The 19,209-nt window shown below is 37.5% G+C and overlaps 1 protein-coding gene across 2 annotated transcripts in view; it reads right to left on the reverse strand.

The window, feature by feature from the left end:
* Nucleotides 1-17,537, reverse strand: part of LOC129730435 (metallo-beta-lactamase domain-containing protein 1) — a 208,771-nt gene extending 191,234 nt beyond the window's left edge. For both annotated transcript variants that reach the window (XM_055689761.1, XM_055689762.1), the window contains exon 1: nt 16,713-17,537. In XM_055689761.1, the coding sequence (XP_055545736.1) occupies nt 16,713-16,884 (172 nt within the window). In that variant the 5' untranslated portion in view covers nt 16,885-17,537. The remainder of the gene's footprint in view (nt 1-16,712) is intronic.
* Between the last annotated feature and the right edge of the window lie 1,672 nt (nt 17,538-19,209).

Raw genomic sequence — 19,209 nt, forward strand, 5'->3', positions numbered from 1 at the left:
AGCATTAATCCGACAAAAGCTGTAATCGTACCTTTCACTTGAAAGAGGAAATTCAATCTAAAAACTCTCAAGCTTGGAGGAGTATAAATTCCATTCAGTGAACAGGTTAAATACTTAGGAGTTATCCTTGATGCCAAGCTAAACTGGAATGCACATCTTGACTATGCAATCAACAGGGCGGTCAGTGCATTATGGTTGTGCTTCAAAACCGTTGGGAGAAAGTGGGGCTTGAGACCGAAAATGGTGATGTGGATATTCACATCTATTATACGTCCAAAACTGACCTACGCTGCGTTAGTGTGGTGGCCAAAAACCAAAGAGTCCACCGCTAGAACAAAGCTAAATAAAGTTCAACGACTTGCGTGCATTGCTATAACAGGAGCAATGAAAAGCACCCCGTCAAAAGCTCTTGATGCAATTCTTCATCTGCTGCCGTTGTACGAATACGTGCAACTAGAAGCAGGAAAGAGTGCCTTGATGCTAAAAAGAACAAAAACTATCTTGTCTTGTGGGTCACCTGACAATACTGGACTTTTTCAAAAGAGGGCCAGTGATGAGTATGAATGGAGACTGGATGGCACCTCAGGATAACCATGATATTCCCTACAAGGTATGCGAAACGTCGCGTGCAGACTGGGGAGTCGGAGTTCTTGATGTCCGTCCCGGTTCAACGATATTTTTCACAGATGGCTCAAAAATAGGTACCAAAACTGGTGCAGGAATCTTCGGCCCTGGAATTAATATTTCAGTGGCAATGGGACACTGGCCAACAGTGTTTCAAGCAGAGATTTTTGCAATCCTTGAATGTGCGAATGTATGTCTGACTAGGAAATACATACATGCAAATATTTGTATTTTCTCTGACAGTCAAGCAGCACTGAAAGCACTTGATGCTTATAAATGTACATCCAAGATTGTCTGGGAATGTATTCTCACATTGCGACAGCTATGTCAATCAAACTCAGTAAATTTGTATTGGGTTCCAGGACATTGTGGCATTGGTGGGAATGAAAAGGCAGACGAACTTGCAAAACAAGGATCTAACTCACAGTTTATCGGCCCAGAACCTTTCTGCGGTATATCAAACTGTGCAGTGAAAATGGAGCTTAAACGCTGGGAGGAACAAAAGGTGATAACCAATTGGTTTGATGTCAAAAAGTGTTCCCAATCTAAAAGATTTATCACACCAAACGAGAATCATTCGAAAAAGCTCCTAGAGCTCAACAAAAGAGCTCTTTGTACATACGTCGGCCTAGTAACGGGGCACTGTCCGAGTAGATATCATTTAAAGAACATTGGCCGGGTTCAGGATGATATCTGTCGCTTTTGTAATATGGAAAGCGAGACATCGGAACATCTGCTGTGCAGTTGTGGTGCATTATTTAAACGCAGATCAAGGTTTCTTGGCAGTGGCTGTTTACAGCCCAAAGAGATTTGGTCTTTGAATCCTGGCAAGGTGATTGGCTTCATAAACCATATTCCACCTGACTGGGAGCGTGTCGGTGCAAGTACCTGATCACTCAACAATAGTGGTCATTGTATTTTGCAAGGGGACACGTATAGCAATTGACTGGGATATATATTACAAAAGTTCACATCAATGGACAACGTAATTCTAATTCCCTAACAAAAAAAAAAAAAAAAACTTCGTTAAGGGTAGTAATAAATACACTGTTCATCCAATGCGAACATTTGCCCCGGCATGCGGGGTAAACGTTTGAAATTGAGTATTTTGTTAGTGAAATTCTCATGCTACGAACAAAGTTCGAAAATCTCTGGTAATACTCTATGAAGAAAAAAGGTTCATGTACCGCTTGGAAACAAAATCAGTTTTATGATGGTTTTTTGGAACAGTTTAATAGTTGCAAAAGCAATTAGATGCGTATTTTTGCCCCTCACTACTCTAGAATATGTACAACTGTACGGAAACCCACTTTTCTTCATGCCTTCCTTAGATTCGATCTATGATGCCTTCTACTAATGCTGGCTCAGAACTTGCATTAAGAACCCGAATAGTCAGGCGAAATTGTCTTTAGTTCGGTGTGTTATGTGGTGAATTAGTGTCACAGGTCTAAGTTCAAGTGCATTGGGGGTTCATGGCCCTGGTTATGAAGCATCGTACCATTTCAGGACATAATTTGAATAGTGACATGAAGCAAGATTCGGCCGAAAGATCCCAGTGACCTCGTGGTGCTTCAACAGAGGGGCCAAACACTTTTGTAGAAACACCTTGGGGTAGATCTTCCGTTCAAAGTCCCGATGGTCTTGAACGGCGCGCTCCGTTTGCCACATGAGCAGATCGCTTGACAAATCATGTTTTTCATGACAAACTTTGAAAGTTTTTGTTTTCTTACATCAAACTTGGGCTGGGCGGTGACGTAGCCTCGGAAGCTACCGGAAGTTCACCTTGATGTAAGTTCAGTAAGCATCTGGGTGTACAGTTTGCGGGCCTATGACACTTATACCGTAATTGGCCGTTTGTCACGATTTGAAGCCTGATCACTTCTGCTACTTGGCTCTTTGACTTGGACACATTCAACTTTTAAGCCACATCCCTGACCGAAGCATTGGGATTCTGCTTGAACGCTTTCACGACATGCTTGTGTTCCTGATTACTAAAAGAACATCCATTCCAGTCGCATTTCTCCTTCCGTTCGATGCTCAGAGTTTGGTAGTAATGTTTATTCACACGACTATCCGTTGACTGCACGATTCCGAGTTTTTTTTTGATGTCCCGAAGAGAAAGTTGAGGATTTCGCTTTTCGGGAGACACTATTTTCTCCAATGTTCGAAAAACTGACAGCGATAAAAATACAGTACAAACAATACACTCTAAACTACATCTACCCAAATTTTCTAGATACAGTTTGATGTGGGACATCCATTAAGTGAAATAAGGTACCATAATTGGTTCCGAATGTCCGCGTATAGTAAGATCAAAAACCCTGGAAGACAATTGTGTGCTTTGAGAATGATTCAAAAACTTCGGTTCCTTATGAATAAAAGGCTTTGAGCGTCGTTTTCACCTGTGAACAACTGTTCTAGTGGAAAAAGAAAAAAATTCTTCATCGCATCGTGACGGGTGATAAAAAAAGTTTCATCCCAACAAACAATTTTGTTGGATAATAGCTTGTTAAGCTATAGTTCAGCCGAAATCCACTTATTAAGCTGTAAATCAACAAAATTGTTTGCTGGGACTACAGCAACCCAAAGAAAAGAAAGTCATAAGGACTGTCTGGTCATGTTGCTACGTCGTTCACTCGGCTGAATATACACGCTGCGAGGGCTATGTTGTTTGTTTTTCGTGGGGCCGAGAATGCTCTATTTATAATGAGTTGTTGAAACCGAACGATACCATCACTGTGGAACAGTGTCAAATAATGCGATTAAGCCGAGCAATGCGCAAGAAACTGCTACGGTTCAAACAGAAGAACGAAAATGATCCTACTGCACGACAACGCTCGGCCGCATATTACCAAAGTCATTGAAACTTACATAGAAACGCTCGTATGAGAAGTTCTGCTGCATCCGCCATCAAATATGAAGTACATCCGAAACTCTTACACTTTCAATCAAAATGATTAACATGATTTTTATATTCATGCACCCGATCAACATCTGTTGCAAGTTAATACAAACCATTATATGTTAGTTCGGAAATTTCAGCGAAAATAGTCAAAGTTTTCAAATTTTTGTTCATTTAGATGCTTCTTTAGATTTGAAATTGTTTGTGATTTCAAAAATGGTCGTTACATAACATTCTACCGCGAAACAATCAGCGCAATTAAAACTAATTCAATTTCATCCGCCCATACAAACCTCGAACCGAAACATTAATTCAAGTTTACCGCTTCTTCAAAATCTACTGTATTATTCCGCTATCTACTAAAAGAACCAAACAGCGATAAAAGAATTCCAATGAAATTGTATTTCACGTTTACGAAAAACAGTTTTAACGAATCTACTTCTGCTTCACTGATTATCGGTAGGTAAACCTCACGGCGTGCGAAGCGTATTGTATTCGGCAAACGACCCGATGCCATGTTTGTAATCAATTATGCTCGATTCGTCTTGCTAGAACTGTCGAATTTCTGCTACGAGAACAGAGGTGCCAGAATTTTCAGTTCTGCAGACCGGATCGCTATGTATAAGGAATAGGTACATTACCTTACATGTTTTGAGAATAATCATTAAAAAAAATATGATTCAGGGATTTAAATTGTAAATCAAGATGATTCTGGTTGAGGCATAATCATCTTATAAAAATAGTGCATCAGATATTAAATCCTGGTATCACTGCGCTTCACGGCTGCTACCATCTAGATAGGAATGAAGATATTTGCATATCGAACCAACTAGCCAAGGTTTAGTGCACCAAACCAGGCCAAAGGTAGTCGCTGGTGGCGCCAACAAATGCTATCTTATGAGTTTACCAGTAATTGGATGCAAGTTTGATTTAATTTTACGCAGCATGCATAATTGCTGTAAGGCCCTATTGATTTGACTGGATTAAGGAATCAAATTAACTTGTTCTGCCAAAGCGCGTGACATCCGATGCTACAATGTAGGTGATAATATGTTCTTGTAATGGATTGTGTAAGCTAGCAGCACACAGCTTGAACATGAATGGAATTAAGGATTGATTATGAGCATTTGAGTTCTTTAAATTAAAGTTCAGGATAACAATAACAGATCAAACAACTTAATTCTAATTCGGAAACAGCGAATATTTGACTCCAGTATAAAAATAAACAAATCACAGGCATAACTGCATTGTTTCCCACGCCAAACATGTGTAAAAAAAAAAAACAAATCACCGGAATGGGAATTCCAGAAGGTTCAACAAATGATGTGTCAAGCTACGACACGAGTCGGCTTCGAATATGCCCCCGCTCTGAGAAAGCTCTAGAGAGTTGCCACCCAATTAACCACAGCACGTAAATTAATGTTCATGTTTAGTTGACACATATTGGAACTCATATATGTACTGTGGTTTTTCGTAATGGAATGAGCAGGAAACGAAATCAGATCACAAATCTGTGGTTACAGCGGATAGAAATATTCATTTCGAATTATCACCGGATACAGTTAACGATCGAAATGCGCTGAGTAAATAATAATGCGAATTCAATATATTGTGTTGAAATATTCGCGCTGGTGCTTTTGCGAGTAAAGGCGAAAGCAGTACACTAATGCTAACTACCATGACTCTGCACGATGGCAGTCTCAAAAATGCTCCTTTCCTAATTCAAGAAGGGCGTTGGTTGCAAGAGAAAGCTCTAAAAGTCTTGAGTACAAAGTGAAGAATTTGGAGAGCATCTTATTCAAATCAAACAGGAACCACTACAAACTTTGCATATACGATAAAAAAAAGAAAAAGATCTTATAATCGCTATTATCATCATTACACATGATATTATACGGCAACGACTTGCTGGTGACTTTCTCAGACATCACAAAAACCCAACACTCACAATTTTTCATATACACGAACAACTACAGAATCATGTGAATGTTATCGAATGCCTCACAGACGTGCTCAAGCAGGGGGGTTATCCTTTCATGTTTCAGAATCCTAACGGTCAGTGGGAAGTGCGTACCTTCAAAAGAACGTTCCAAAACAAAAGTCGTAACTGAAACGTAATGATATTTTATCAGTACAATGTTCAGGAATGTTAAACAGTGCTTCTCGTTGCAACTAAACTGCCTTGTATAAACGTTCGACATCAAACACAGATGGTAGTCACGAGGTTCGAATGTGGATGTTATATTCAACTTTGGGGTGGTTGTCGTTTCAATCGCGACCTCTGCCGGGCGTATCGGCTCTGTCTGACTTCAAATGTTTGTGTTCGTCGAAAGTTTTTCGGGCCGCCTATTGCAAACTAAGCGTCAGTGGCACGATTCGGATGGTTATATCGTAGAATAACACCGCAAAAGGTACGTGATGGTTGAAATCGTAATCACGTTACGCGGTAAACTTGCACATTGAAATTACTGCCAATATGAATAAAACATAATGAAAGTCTTAAATTTCCATTTCCTGCAAAATATCATATTTAGTATTCAAAAAAAAAAAATACTGTATTTCATCTCCGAAATTTTTTTACTGTGATTATTTCAAAAATCGCAACCGCACCCAAAGCAGTGACATTATGGTAAAATTGTAAAATAAATGTTCGCCTGTCCGTCGGCGTCGACTTCGTCGTAGTTGTACATGTACGTCGTAGTTGTTCACCTAAATTTGAACGCTCACGGTGAAAAAAATAAACTGTTCGATGTACGGCGCATCGTACGGAACGGGAGGATGACTGCCGCACGAACAGGTGCAGAAACACGTTTATCGGCCGGGCTACAGAATGGTACCAAACTTTTTAAATCTGTTTCGACAGTAATTTAGTACTACCAGGCGACGATGATGGTTTGTGATGCTAAACCGTACGAAATGGAATAAAACCAAATGGGATATTTTGAAAGCCTACTAATAATCATTTCTCCGGTTCGCAGCGTTTCATCGTTTTCTTCAAGGAAAAACTGACGGACGAACAAACATTAACGAGAGAAAGGTTTTGTAGTTTTATTTGATATGCTAGCCATCAGGAAATAGATTGCGGTAATAAAAGAACCAGAAGAATGTAGTATAATGTGCTGATACAGAGTACGTTTCTCTACATGCGAAATTTCGAGCCCTAATCATCTTCCAGTTTGCTCAAACTTTGAAACTTGAAGCAAATCTGACTGCTTTCCAAAATATTCCCGACTATTACTAATGTAAATATTTTGACATTTTACAGATTATCACTGATCGAAACAACGAGAAAAAAAAGATTTTATGCTTGATAATAGTTGCGTCATATCAAAAACAACTCAACCCCCAAAGTTGATCGTTATTGAGGGTTTTAACCTAATCAGACACTGCTCGTGTATTATTTTGATGTGGTTTCTCATCGTCCACTTTTTGCGGCATTGTGATACACGATATAAATTTAACCATCAATGCTCAAAATATCCTTCTCCTATTTTTTGCATTCCACGGATATGGATTTATCAATAACGCATTATATAATGCGTGTTGGATTGTGCGGTAGACCTGCAAATATCAGGCAATGGCACAGTTTTAGGCCAGATACATATAAACTCGTATGACGACTTTCGCAAAAACCCACGATTGTATAATAAAACAAAAGCTCAGAAAATATTCGATATCCTTCAATTGCGAAGACCAGTTAGTACTTTAAAAATTGATGAACTTTCATTCAGAAACAACAAATACAATAGACGTTATCTGCAGTAGAATCGATAATGCCGTTTGAGCTTGATTTTTTTTTATTCCAGTAGATTTCTTTCTTTAATAACTAAATACTATTTCAATTTTCAATCAATAGTCAATCGTAAAATTTTGTCTGAAAAACATGCCTGTATACATCCTTTTGCAGAAAATAATAAAGAAACTGCATCAACACCAATCTGCTAAACATGTTTTTATTTCCAATAAACAATCATTGTGAGGTTATGTCACTGCCAAAAAACATTGATTGACTATCGAATGTGCGAAGGATTAAATAGATAACGCATGAGAAATGAAATAAAGGTATATCGATAAAATGTTATTTGGAAACTTATTAGGTAGAAATAACATAAAATCTGCTATTATCGAATCAATATTTTTGTATCGTTTTTTATTTGTTCTTGTCCGTCCAGTTGTTCTCATCTACAAAACGAGACCTTGTAGGTTAGAAACCTGCATTTTCTCCTGTAAGCCAACGGTTGATCGCGAAATCTGTGTCAAATTCAATAGGGTGTTATGACACAGCTAGACTCTACACTTGACACAAATTTTGTAAAAATAGGTTTAGCTATCTCTGAGAAAAGTGAATGAGTTTATGAAGTCTTCAGAATATGTTTCTTTTTATAACTGGATTTCACATTTTAAACCATGACATGTAATAGTCCAATTGCAAAATAAATCAATATGGTCTTATAGGGCAACTATACCTTCCATATTGCCCTGATTCTATGAAAATTGGTCCATCCATCTCGAAGAAACATGAATGAGATTAAATAGTCTCCATAATACGTTTCTCTCCATAACTTTTGAACCACATGTCGAATCTTAATAAAATATAAAAGTTAAGGATTTCAGGTAGCCCATTCGTTTAAAATCAATTTTGTTCAAATCAGTTGTGTAGTTTTTGAGATAATGATGTTTCGTGATTTTTACATTTTGATAAATCACCTATAGACTAAAAATCCGATTACAATAAAATTGAATAGGGACGCAACGAGACTTTTCATTTGAGAATGAATTTGTGAAAATCGGTCCAGCCATCTTTGAGAAAATGGAGTGAGATTGAAAAGTTGCACATACATACAGAAAATGCTCAGCTCGTCGAACTGAGTCGAGTGATTTATGACATTCGGCCCTCTGGACCACTTTTATACCTCTCGTTTCGCCAGTGATTGCTATACCTTTCTAGGAGACAGGCAAAACAAATAAACCTTCTCGATTTACTCGGGTAACACCGGGTTCGCCACAGAAGGCAGAATCACGAAAGGCAGAATCATGAAAGGCAGAACTATATGACCGTACACACAAGGCAGAATATTTCAAAAGGCAGAATTCGAAGGGCACGAAAGGCAGAATCACTAATAGAAAAACCTGACTCACGATAGCCAAGTGCGTGATGACAAATTGGTGCAAATCCTGGTCACGGTATCAAAGCTGCTACTCTACCTTTATTATTTAATATTATTTGGTAACCAGACATAATAACTGGTCACAAGCAATGACCAGTTTTGATGGGAGGTGCAAATCAAGCCTAATTATTATCTCCGAAACGCGCAAACTGGTTTGGCTCAGGCCCTAAAGACTCTCACGGCATCGCGGAGAGTAATTTTTTCGATGTTAAGTATAACTTACACTAGTCTCAATGGCTTGTTGGTTATAATTATCATGAAACAATTCATGCGGCGAAGACGCATAATCGAGGGCAAGAAACCGAGGCGGCACAAAGCATACACTTGGACAATAGAGTCGGCCAAAGTGTGTTTTGTTAAAAAGAAAATAGATCATTTTTTGATTTGGCCATTCGTGCTCTTTGTGACTCTGCCATTCGTTATTCTGCTTTTTGTGATTCTGCCTCTCATGATTCTGCCTTTTGATTTTCTGCCTTTCGTAGGAGACCTGGTAACACCTACTTATAAAAATCATAGCTCATAAACCGTACACCGTAGAACCAAAATGTTCACAGTAAATGACGACTGTAAAAACCCAAATTAATCCACCTAGCGGTGAGACCCAGCCTTTCTCATTGGAACTTATTATTTATTAAAATAAATTTACACGAACACTTCAATTTTCAGAAAAAGTACACCTTGGTAATATTCGCTGGATTTATTTTTATCCTAAATAACAAATATTTGGTAGCCAACAGTGAAACATTTATTATTTCTCGGGATGTGCAGATATTTGTGTTACATTTAAAAGGAACCCCTCCCTTCTTAAAGAGTGAGGGGTGTCGAAACATTTTGGACATATTTGCTACCCCTCAAAACATTCACCTGCCAAATAAGGTTCCATTCAATTCCATTCAATCCAGAGGAGGGAGGTCTCAAACCATCATCGGCCCCTAAAACCCCTATATACAAAATTTCACGCCGATCGATTCAGTACTTTTCAAGCCTATTTGGATCAGACAGACAGAGCTGCATTTTTATATGTTTAGATAATTTATATTTATTTCCATCTGACCTGCAGCGGTCTTATTGAAATGTTGCTACACTAACAATGACAAACAAAAAAAAAACAAAGTGCAACATTAACAAACAGATTTCCAGCAATGCAAACATTTTAGCAAACACATGAAACATTTTTTAACTATCTTATGCACTAAATGAATCGTCTTAGCCTGTATTCTTAAAAACGTCAAAAACAGGGGCGACTCGTGCCTTTGAAACCTACTTGTTCAATTACAAATTCAAAAATCACTGTTCGAGGAAGTAATGACAATAATGTCCCCAAAAAAACGCAATTTTTCCCCTTGTTGTTAAAATTGCAAAATAAAAGTTGAAACATCCAGCTTTCAGTTAGTCTTCACAATACTTTATACAATTTTCGGCTGACGCTCCCGTGTGCAATTTTACAGGTTGCACCTATGGACGAGTCACCCTTGATTAATCGCACATTACCCTTATAGGTTCGTTCCGGCCATAGTTAGTACTTGGTAATCAAGTCGTAAAAAGTTCCATGATCTTAAGCTTCTCGCAGGCACATAGATGTTAAGTTGAGTGAGAAAGGCCGGTGCATCAATTTGTCCAGCGAAAAGTTTCCCCACAAAAACAGCTCTCGATATATTTCTTCTTTTTGCTAAAGTGACCATATCCAGAAAACGGCAGCGATCAGGAGGGAGCTCACTCAGGTTATTCCATGGTAGAGTACGTAGTGCATAACGAAAAAACCAGCTCTACACTGAACTCAATTCCATTCTTTCAAATTTCCGCATTATGACAGCAAACAAGAGCACCGAACGCCCCAGGGAAAAATATTATGAACGCAGCCAATATGGGTTTGACCAGAGCCTGACAAAGTCATTTTCAATTGACAATTATCAGGTTATAATGACGCTTTAACCCGTCGCTTTCAATTGAAAAGCTTTTGTATCATTTTTGAGCACTTCGTGAGTCACATGACACACAGTCGAAAGCTCTTGCTGTGATTCTGACAACTGAAGGGCTTGGAATTGATACAAACGCTTTTCAATTGAAAGCAGAGATTATCACCATCACTCTCACATGACGATCCTCAATTGAAAATGGCAATGAGCGCTGACGGAGACAGAAGGCTTCCATACTGTACTTCACGCATATATATATATATATATATATATATATATATATATATATATATATATATATATATATATATATATATATATATATATATATATATATATATATATATATATATATTTATATAGGAAAGAGGAAGGAAATATTGATCGGAACTTGGGTAACGTATTTATTGGATGTCATTGCCTTTCTAACTACGGCTTGCGGTATTAGAAAACTACCATCAAACGACGCGATGCGGTGCTAATTTCAATTGAGACGCTGAAGGAAAGGAAAGAGTCCCTCCCTCCGTCACTGTCTCCGTCGATTGAAATAGTCATTAGTTTTATTTGAAATGATCCGAAGAAGAAAGAGGGAAAGAGAGAAAGAAGTGATACGTTGATAGTAGCCGAAAGGAATCAAGTGAAAATGAAACTGTTCGAACCGAAATGACAGCGCGAGTATATCAGTTTCATTGTTTTGTTCCGAAAATGTAGAGCCCTGGGTGTGACAATTCTTTCAAGATTCGAATTATAAACCCTATGTTTCCATTCGTTTATGTAATTATGTAACACTTGTATCCCAGGAATCAATATTTCTGTTCCCGGGAGCCGGGAATCCCGGGAAAAGGTATTTCCCGGGAAATCGTGCCCGAGATTGCAAACCCTAGTATGCACCAGTTATAGAAAGCATCAATGTACCTGCTGTAGTTGCTCACAGTCAGCTGTAGATCTTACGACGAGAAAAATTTTCGAATCATCGGTGTAGATCAGCGGTTCTCAACCTGGGGTACGCGTACCCCTGGGGGTACTCGAGAGTCTCCAGGTGGTACGCGAAAAAAATCAGTAATGGCGGACAAAGCAATTTTTTCTTTATAATACTTCATTTATTGTACAATCTTGCTCTTAAAACATGACTGTAGTAATCAAACAAACCTTAGTTCCATTTGAAACCTGAACTACACTACCACAACATGATCTACCACTATTTTCTCCCACACTGCGAGAACATTCCAAGCCACGGGGTTCAATCGATATGAAAAATATCGCCAAGGGGTACGCGGACAAAAAAAGGTTGAGAACCGCTGGCGTAGATTAATTCACATTCTGGCGGAATCAGAAAAAAAAACATCGTTGAAGAATAAGGAAAATAGCAGCGGTCCAAGGTTGCTTCCTTGAGTTACACCCGACGAATTTCCAAAACTGTATTGCTCGCTGTTGCCTAGTTTCACCGACAGAGTACGACCAACTAAGTAAGACTGAAGCCAGCCGACCAGATTCGATGCTGCACCCAGCCGTTCAACTTTCGCCAACAGGATGTTCTGATCCATGCGATCAAATGCTGCATATCTTTATTGCAAGCAGGATACCATCGTCGGTGAATCGAACATTACCTAGATTTATGACAATGCTTGGAACATTTTGAAGAGCATCTTGTACCTGTATAGCGCTAGCAGGGAATGCGTTGAATGCACTTGGGAAGTTTGAGAAGTGTGCATGCTCTCAAGCCTTTAGTTTTTGCAACCGCTGATTGGGCCAAGGTGGTTTCGGCCTGGGACGAGGAGCTGAAACGTAGAGACTGAACAGCTGAAGTAAAACAGTTGAGAATCTTTGTACAGCAATATTAACATCTGTGGTATGAACCGCAAGATTGACATCTGATTTTCAAACCGATTATTGAGCCGTCCATGAAAAATACCGTTGACCCCTGACGAACCATGCAAACTCCGTACTTACAGTCGGAGCGCGATGTTTCTCGCACTTGGTAGGGAATGTCGTAGTCATCCAAAGGTTTCATCCAGCCTCCTTGCGTTCTCATCACTGGCCCTCTTTTAAAGTTCAGAATACTGAGATAACCAACAAGCTCACCACGTTAGATATTTTTCAGACGTTTGAGCCGCAGAGCACTCCTTCCTACTTCTAATTGTACAAATTCATGCAGAAACAGCATGTGAAAAATTGCATCCAGCGCTTTCGCTGGAGTGCTGCGCATTGCTCCCGTTATGGCAATGCACGCAAGACTCTGAAGCTCTCTTTTATTTTAGGCCACTAAACTGAAGCAGCGCATGTTATTTTCGGGAGTATTTTGAATGTGTAGATCCATCCAACCGTTTTGGAACATAACCAGAACGCACTGACCGCTCTGCTTATTGCGCATCTAAAAGTAATTATGTTAAAAGATTTTAAGAATTATTTCTAATCCAAACCTTTATGGTTATCAACTACGTAAGTGTATTAATTTTCAAGTTATTCTGAGTTTAGGTTGAGGGAATTAAAAAACTAAATCTAAATATGTATTGAATCAAAAAAAGGTTAAATTTTCTTTCCAATATTTCAAAAGTAAGTTTGAAACCGTTCAGTTTATAATCGGAAAACGCTTTTTATAAATTACTAACTGACTTGGCAAACGTGCCAGCAATTTTCATTTATTTGATTAAGTAATTTTAAACATTCTAAATTCTTCGGAACGAATTTCTTGAATAAATGACTTCCTAAAATTAACATTGAGGTTTATTTATAGTCTGCAAATGCATGACGAATCGTTTTTTGAAGACGTTAAAACTCAAATGACAAAGCGAAATCACATAGCTCAAATAATCACATATCCCTGACAATTGAATTATTCATTCAAAAAGGGGACGCTGCCATTAAAGATTATTTAAAGAAATTTTGCTGGTTGTTTCTCTAACTTTTATCTAACACTAATAGTATAACTCTTTGAAAATAATATGGCGGCCTTGAAAATTCAAAATGGAATCTGTGGGTAATTTTTGGTTCCTGTGCATCATCCCAATTACGAAAATATCCAAATTAGGTAGTATTTGTTGCCAGAAACCGGAAGTCGTCATTTCCAACCTCTGGACATCGTTTTGGTTATGAAAATGTTAATATTGGCTGGTATTAGACCAATTTGGGACGTTAGAAACCGAAAGTCACCATCTGAGAATTCAAAATGGTGCCCGTGGCCAATTTTTAACTTCTGTGTATTTGTAAAAAAAGCGAAGTAATGGGAGGGGTCTAACACAATCATAAGAACCTTCCCCCGCCCGAAAAACCCCTACATACACATTTTGTATGGAACATACAGGCAGACAGATAGACAAACAGACAGACAGACAGATAGAACTCTATTTTCAGATCATAGATTTGTGGTTGTTCAGCAACAAATATAGATTATTTGAAGTTTACGATCAATATCACATAATTCATCCAATCTTTTTTCTGTTAAAAAATGAATTATAAATCGCACATTTCAATAAACTGCTGGAGAACTACAAATGTCTCTTAAAAAAGCACGTTTAAATAAAAAACTGAATAGTTTAAAATATCTTAGAAAAGGCTGGTATCGCCAAGAGTTTTATGATATGAAATTACTCTTAGAATCATATTGCCTAATTAGAATTGTAACAAATAAGTAACAAATTGTCTTTTATTTCTCAATCTAGGATTTAATGTCAAAAGCTTTAAAACAATGTCAAGTTTAACAAAAAATAAGTTTGAAGAAAAAATTAAACTCTTCTTTGGATTATTATATAGTTTACTGCTAATTTTCCAATTTTCTCAAATTGAATTCAAAATAACTTGAACGAATGCATTCACGAAGTTGATCATCACAAAAATTTTGATTTGAAATAAGTTTTTAATCGCTTAACATTGAAATAAAATCATTTTCAGAAAAATCCGAATAACTTTTTTACCAAACCTAACGTTTATTAAAAAATAATATTAATTTTTTCTCCATCCTAAACTTTCATACCAACAGTTTTGATATAACTTCAAGTAAGTTTTGTAAAAGTATAACGCTTTTTTTGTAAATTAAAACTTAGTGTTTTTTCAGTTTTTTCTTTTGTTACGCAACAGCATGCATTCCCTACAATTCACTCTCAGACAGTTTTTCTACACAGCCGACAGTTTTCTGTGCTACAATGCTGTTAATGCTTTGATATAGAAGCTTATGCCAAAATAAGTACGTTCTTTTAGGAGATTACTTTTAAACCTGAAATATTCATCCATCTGTGGAAAATACTCAGTTTGCTAAGCCAACTACGTGTGCAATGTTTCATTCAAATAAAAAATGGTCTATAACATTTTTGTCTATTTTTAGATCATTTGGCCTGGAAACGCTAAGAGTCAATTTAAGCTTTCTTTGCCACGTTTAATTTTTTATAAATCAAAACCTGAACTAGCTTTAAAATTTATTTTATTTTGATATGACTTACAAGTCTAAACCTTCATTATTTTATTGATAATACATACACTTGAAACATATAAGAAAACATATGTTTTAATTTTATTGAAAATTAATCTACAAACGTTTCGACCGAAAAAGTATTTTTCTGAGAAGTGAATTTTTATCTAACGAACGCGGTCGTAAAAGACCGATACTGGAAAGCTAATTTGATGGTTATTAGTTTCATGCCTCACGAGCAATTTACCTGGGGAAAAACTTTATAATCAGAGTAGAAGTTGGTGTACATTTCACAGCAACGCAAATTACCTTGCACACACCTTTATTTGCTCAGCTGTTTTCGTCACACGATTTCAAGTATTTTGAACAAATAAGGCCGTAACAAATTTCATTTCATTTTGTGTTACATCAACCATCAACCCTCTCCTCTATTTTTTCAGAAATGTTAAAAATTAGAAAGGCACGAACGAAAATTCAAGCTATTTTGTTAATATTATTGTTTTTCCGACAGCGTATATGTTCAATTTAGCAACAAACAAGTCCAGTGACAGTTAAAGTGTTATCAATAGGAAGCCAAATGATTGAAAAATAATAACAAGAAAGTTTTATTTTTGACCATTCATTTGGATGCAAGTTACACAACTGTCAAAATAACTTGCGCCTCAAAATCAGCATTGTTCGAGTTTCGGTTTAGATTTTATGTAAATAAGCAGATTTTGCAGTTAATTATCATGATTCAGGAATCTGTAATATTCAGAATAACTATAATATTGAGTGAGTTTAAGCTTTTGCTGCAACTTTCTCAAACCATTCATTTTTTTATTAATAATAGAATTAAGTTCAAATAAATAAGTACAGAATCGGGTTCAAATAAATAAGTTATTAAATCAGGATGTGATTCTGCACAGTGGTGGACGTTGTTTATTTGCTGAAGGTACCAACTTTCAATCTTGTACAAATTCATTGCACTGTAATCATTTTAAAAAAAATGTGTTTAGAATAAATACTTAACAATTTTCTGAATACAAAAACATGCGCCTTTGCATTTTCGATGTTTGATTTGAATAAAAAATTATAACGACCGCTATCCAACTGTGTCTCTCGATCCCTTAAGCCACTAATTAATACGACTGTTATAAATAATTGATTGTAGACCCCAAATATAGGGTTGATTTTCATTTCTGTTTGGACATCATTACTGCCGTTAGCAGTTTGTACATTTGTCATATAGCCACGTCATTTTCTGGTTTGTAAAGCGGCATGCATAATAATGTAGGTATCTTTGCTTTCATAAGCCATTCTCTCGACACTCATTCATGTCTACAACTCAACATCGCTTACTCCTGGGATCAAATAGTCATATTGGGAACGACAAATGATGAATGAAAAGTTTGTGCTGTTACAGTCACTCGTATCGCATTAGTTTATAAATTCGCTGGAGGAAAGGTTTGTCATTCCTACTCTAAATAAATACTGCCATATTCGCCATATTAAATAATTCTCAAAAACGTTGATCTTGTTTTACTGATCAAACTATAGATGACGAATAGTTTGCTAAATTATTATCAGCAAAATTGAGCTAATAATAGAAATCAAATTAAAACGGCATCAGAATAGTACAGAACGAAAATGAAAGCCTTAAGATAAAAATACGCCATCACAGGGGACAAGAGATGTTAACGAGCCTGAAAAATACTCACTTTGCAAAAGTAGATCGCCATCCCAAGGGGTCATAGTGTCGACTATGATGTTGCAATCGTGGCTTTTGATTAAGGTGCATGTGCAATTTGCTACCATCACCGAATCGTCATCCTTTTCCATATAGGAATAGCCCTCGTTCAGCACGATGATTTCGTTCGTCGTCGTTGCCATTTCCGTTCCGGACGCTTTTGGCCAGCCCTAGCTCACATCACGCGCCGACGACACGGTTAAATAATGTTGTTGCCTTTGTTTGCAGCGGTATTAGTGTTTTCGCACACTAAATACACGCAAATGACGCACCTTCCCAATGCAGAGAGAGGGTGGTGTTTTCCAAGATGGAAAAAATCCTCCACACAACTTTGGCAACACACATGCCAGAATTTTCCGATGATTGGAAGCACCAACCATCGGTGTTTTCAACTGGCCATCCAGCATCCAACGTTTGACAAGGATGGGCCAGTAATAGTACGCGTAGCTTGTCCCGGGGACTTCCGGTTCAACAAAAACCGAACATTCTAGACTTCTTCCTGTGTGCCAGCTGTTTAACTTTTCGCTAGGAAAATTTTCTTCAATCACTACTGCTCATATCACAGCATCACTATCTTCAGAAAAAAAAATCTACACTCCTTGCACTTTTCTAGAGTACACAATTCTACACACCTCAACCGTAGTCCACCTACTCCATTATCGATGGGGACAAGCTACGCGCACTTTTACTTTAGCAACGCTCGCGACGAGCTTCCAACCTTGACTGAACGTGAATTGAGATAAAAGATTCTTGAGAAGGCGCACTATGTCGAATTCGAAAATGGATTTTGCAAGCAACATCAACCACAAATAAGGATATTGTAACCGAACACACCAATACAGCTGAAATTCGCGCTAGGCGACGGAAATTTTCGCGATCTACGCAAGCACCACAGATTTGTGACCCCCTCGAAAGAGAAAAAGTCTATCCTTTTCTAGCCGCAAGAGTCAAACATTCGGCAAATCCGCACTACAGTTGCGCAAAATTACACGGAGGTTTCCACTCTCCACATTACACCAAAGTTCTCTCGTTTCGATTCGACTCTCTCTGTCTCTCAGCAAGCGAAGATTTTCCAACCATGGAAACGTCAAGAAGCGATTTTCTTTTTTCAGTAGTGTACGTGCGCTAGTGGCGCTTTTCCTTCTTATCGACACAAACACAGCAATGTGCAGCTAACAAACACACCACTAAGTTGTTCAGGTCAAATAAAAAAGCACACGTTCAATTGTTTTGACATTTGGTTATCAGTCATCCGGGTGAATACTCGAATGAACACTTACAACGGATGCCGAAGGAAGAAAAAATAAACAGCATTAATGTACATGGTAAAACAAATTTTTCACAGGCTGTCTGTATCAATCAAAATGTGCCTTTGTTGTAAGAAAACATGTAACAGCACTGTTATCTTCGCTAATAAATTTTAAGCACCATTAGGTAATAGAAGGAAGGAATCGTGTACATCAAAAGCCGGCTAGTTCGTGCTCTCGGGTGCAGTGTAATTTTAAAACACATATATAGGACATTGTCATGTGCAATCTTAAAATTGCTTCTTTTTATTAAATTTTATCAAACCTTATTTTTTATAGTTCTGTTTCACAAAATGTTCACAGGATGCATGAATATTGATACTAAGATACCCAAGCAGCAAAATTTGTTTCGATTATGAACTTTGTGCATCACAGCAACAAATTCTTGTGCGAAATTAAGTTGCAGTTACATCTCAGTTTCATAAACAATGACAAAAAAAGCGCAGGAGGTGGAGCCAATTGCAACATTTTCGTTGTTTCAACACAAGTTTCAAGAATGAAACCGCAATGTGTATGAACTAATGCATGGAATTTAATAACAACATGGTAAATGCTGCATGGTAAAATTTCAGCTACGAAGATGCATCGTAACAGCAACTAGGGCGCAATAGAAACTTCATGACGTTGTGGTAAGATTGTAAAACGGCAAAGAGATTGTCTGTATAGCGATTTATCTTTGATTATTTTCAGAAATTTGAGGATTTAACTCCAGTTATTAATTTCTATTCACTTTTCTCGTTTGTACTATTTATGTCATTTGCTGTAGAAACACTTGCAAGTTCATGGCTCAGTTTTAAATATTGCTTCCCATATCATGCTAATGGTCGATACCAGTTTTAATTTTGCTTCTTAAATTCATCAGTACCTCAGCGTGATAATGAAATTCAAAGCAATTTATCACATTTCGTTTTAGAGATCCACACTTTTGGACGACTTCTAGTCCAAGTACCCAAAAGTTACCACGCAGTAAATAACCTCATATCAAAAACAAATATAAGGCGAACGATCGAGCAAAAGTTGCTGTTACATGGTTTCAGAACATGACAGCAACTTTTAGAAGTATTTTTGTGTGTTTGATTTTTGTATCTTGCAAGCATCACGTTGGCAACCTATATACTCCACCCACTAGATCTGAAGGTTAGGTTTCCAAATGCCGTTTAC

This window comes from Wyeomyia smithii, chromosome 3, assembly GCF_029784165.1.
Source record: "Wyeomyia smithii strain HCP4-BCI-WySm-NY-G18 chromosome 3, ASM2978416v1, whole genome shotgun sequence".
Lineage (NCBI taxonomy): Eukaryota > Metazoa > Arthropoda > Insecta > Diptera > Culicidae > Wyeomyia > Wyeomyia smithii.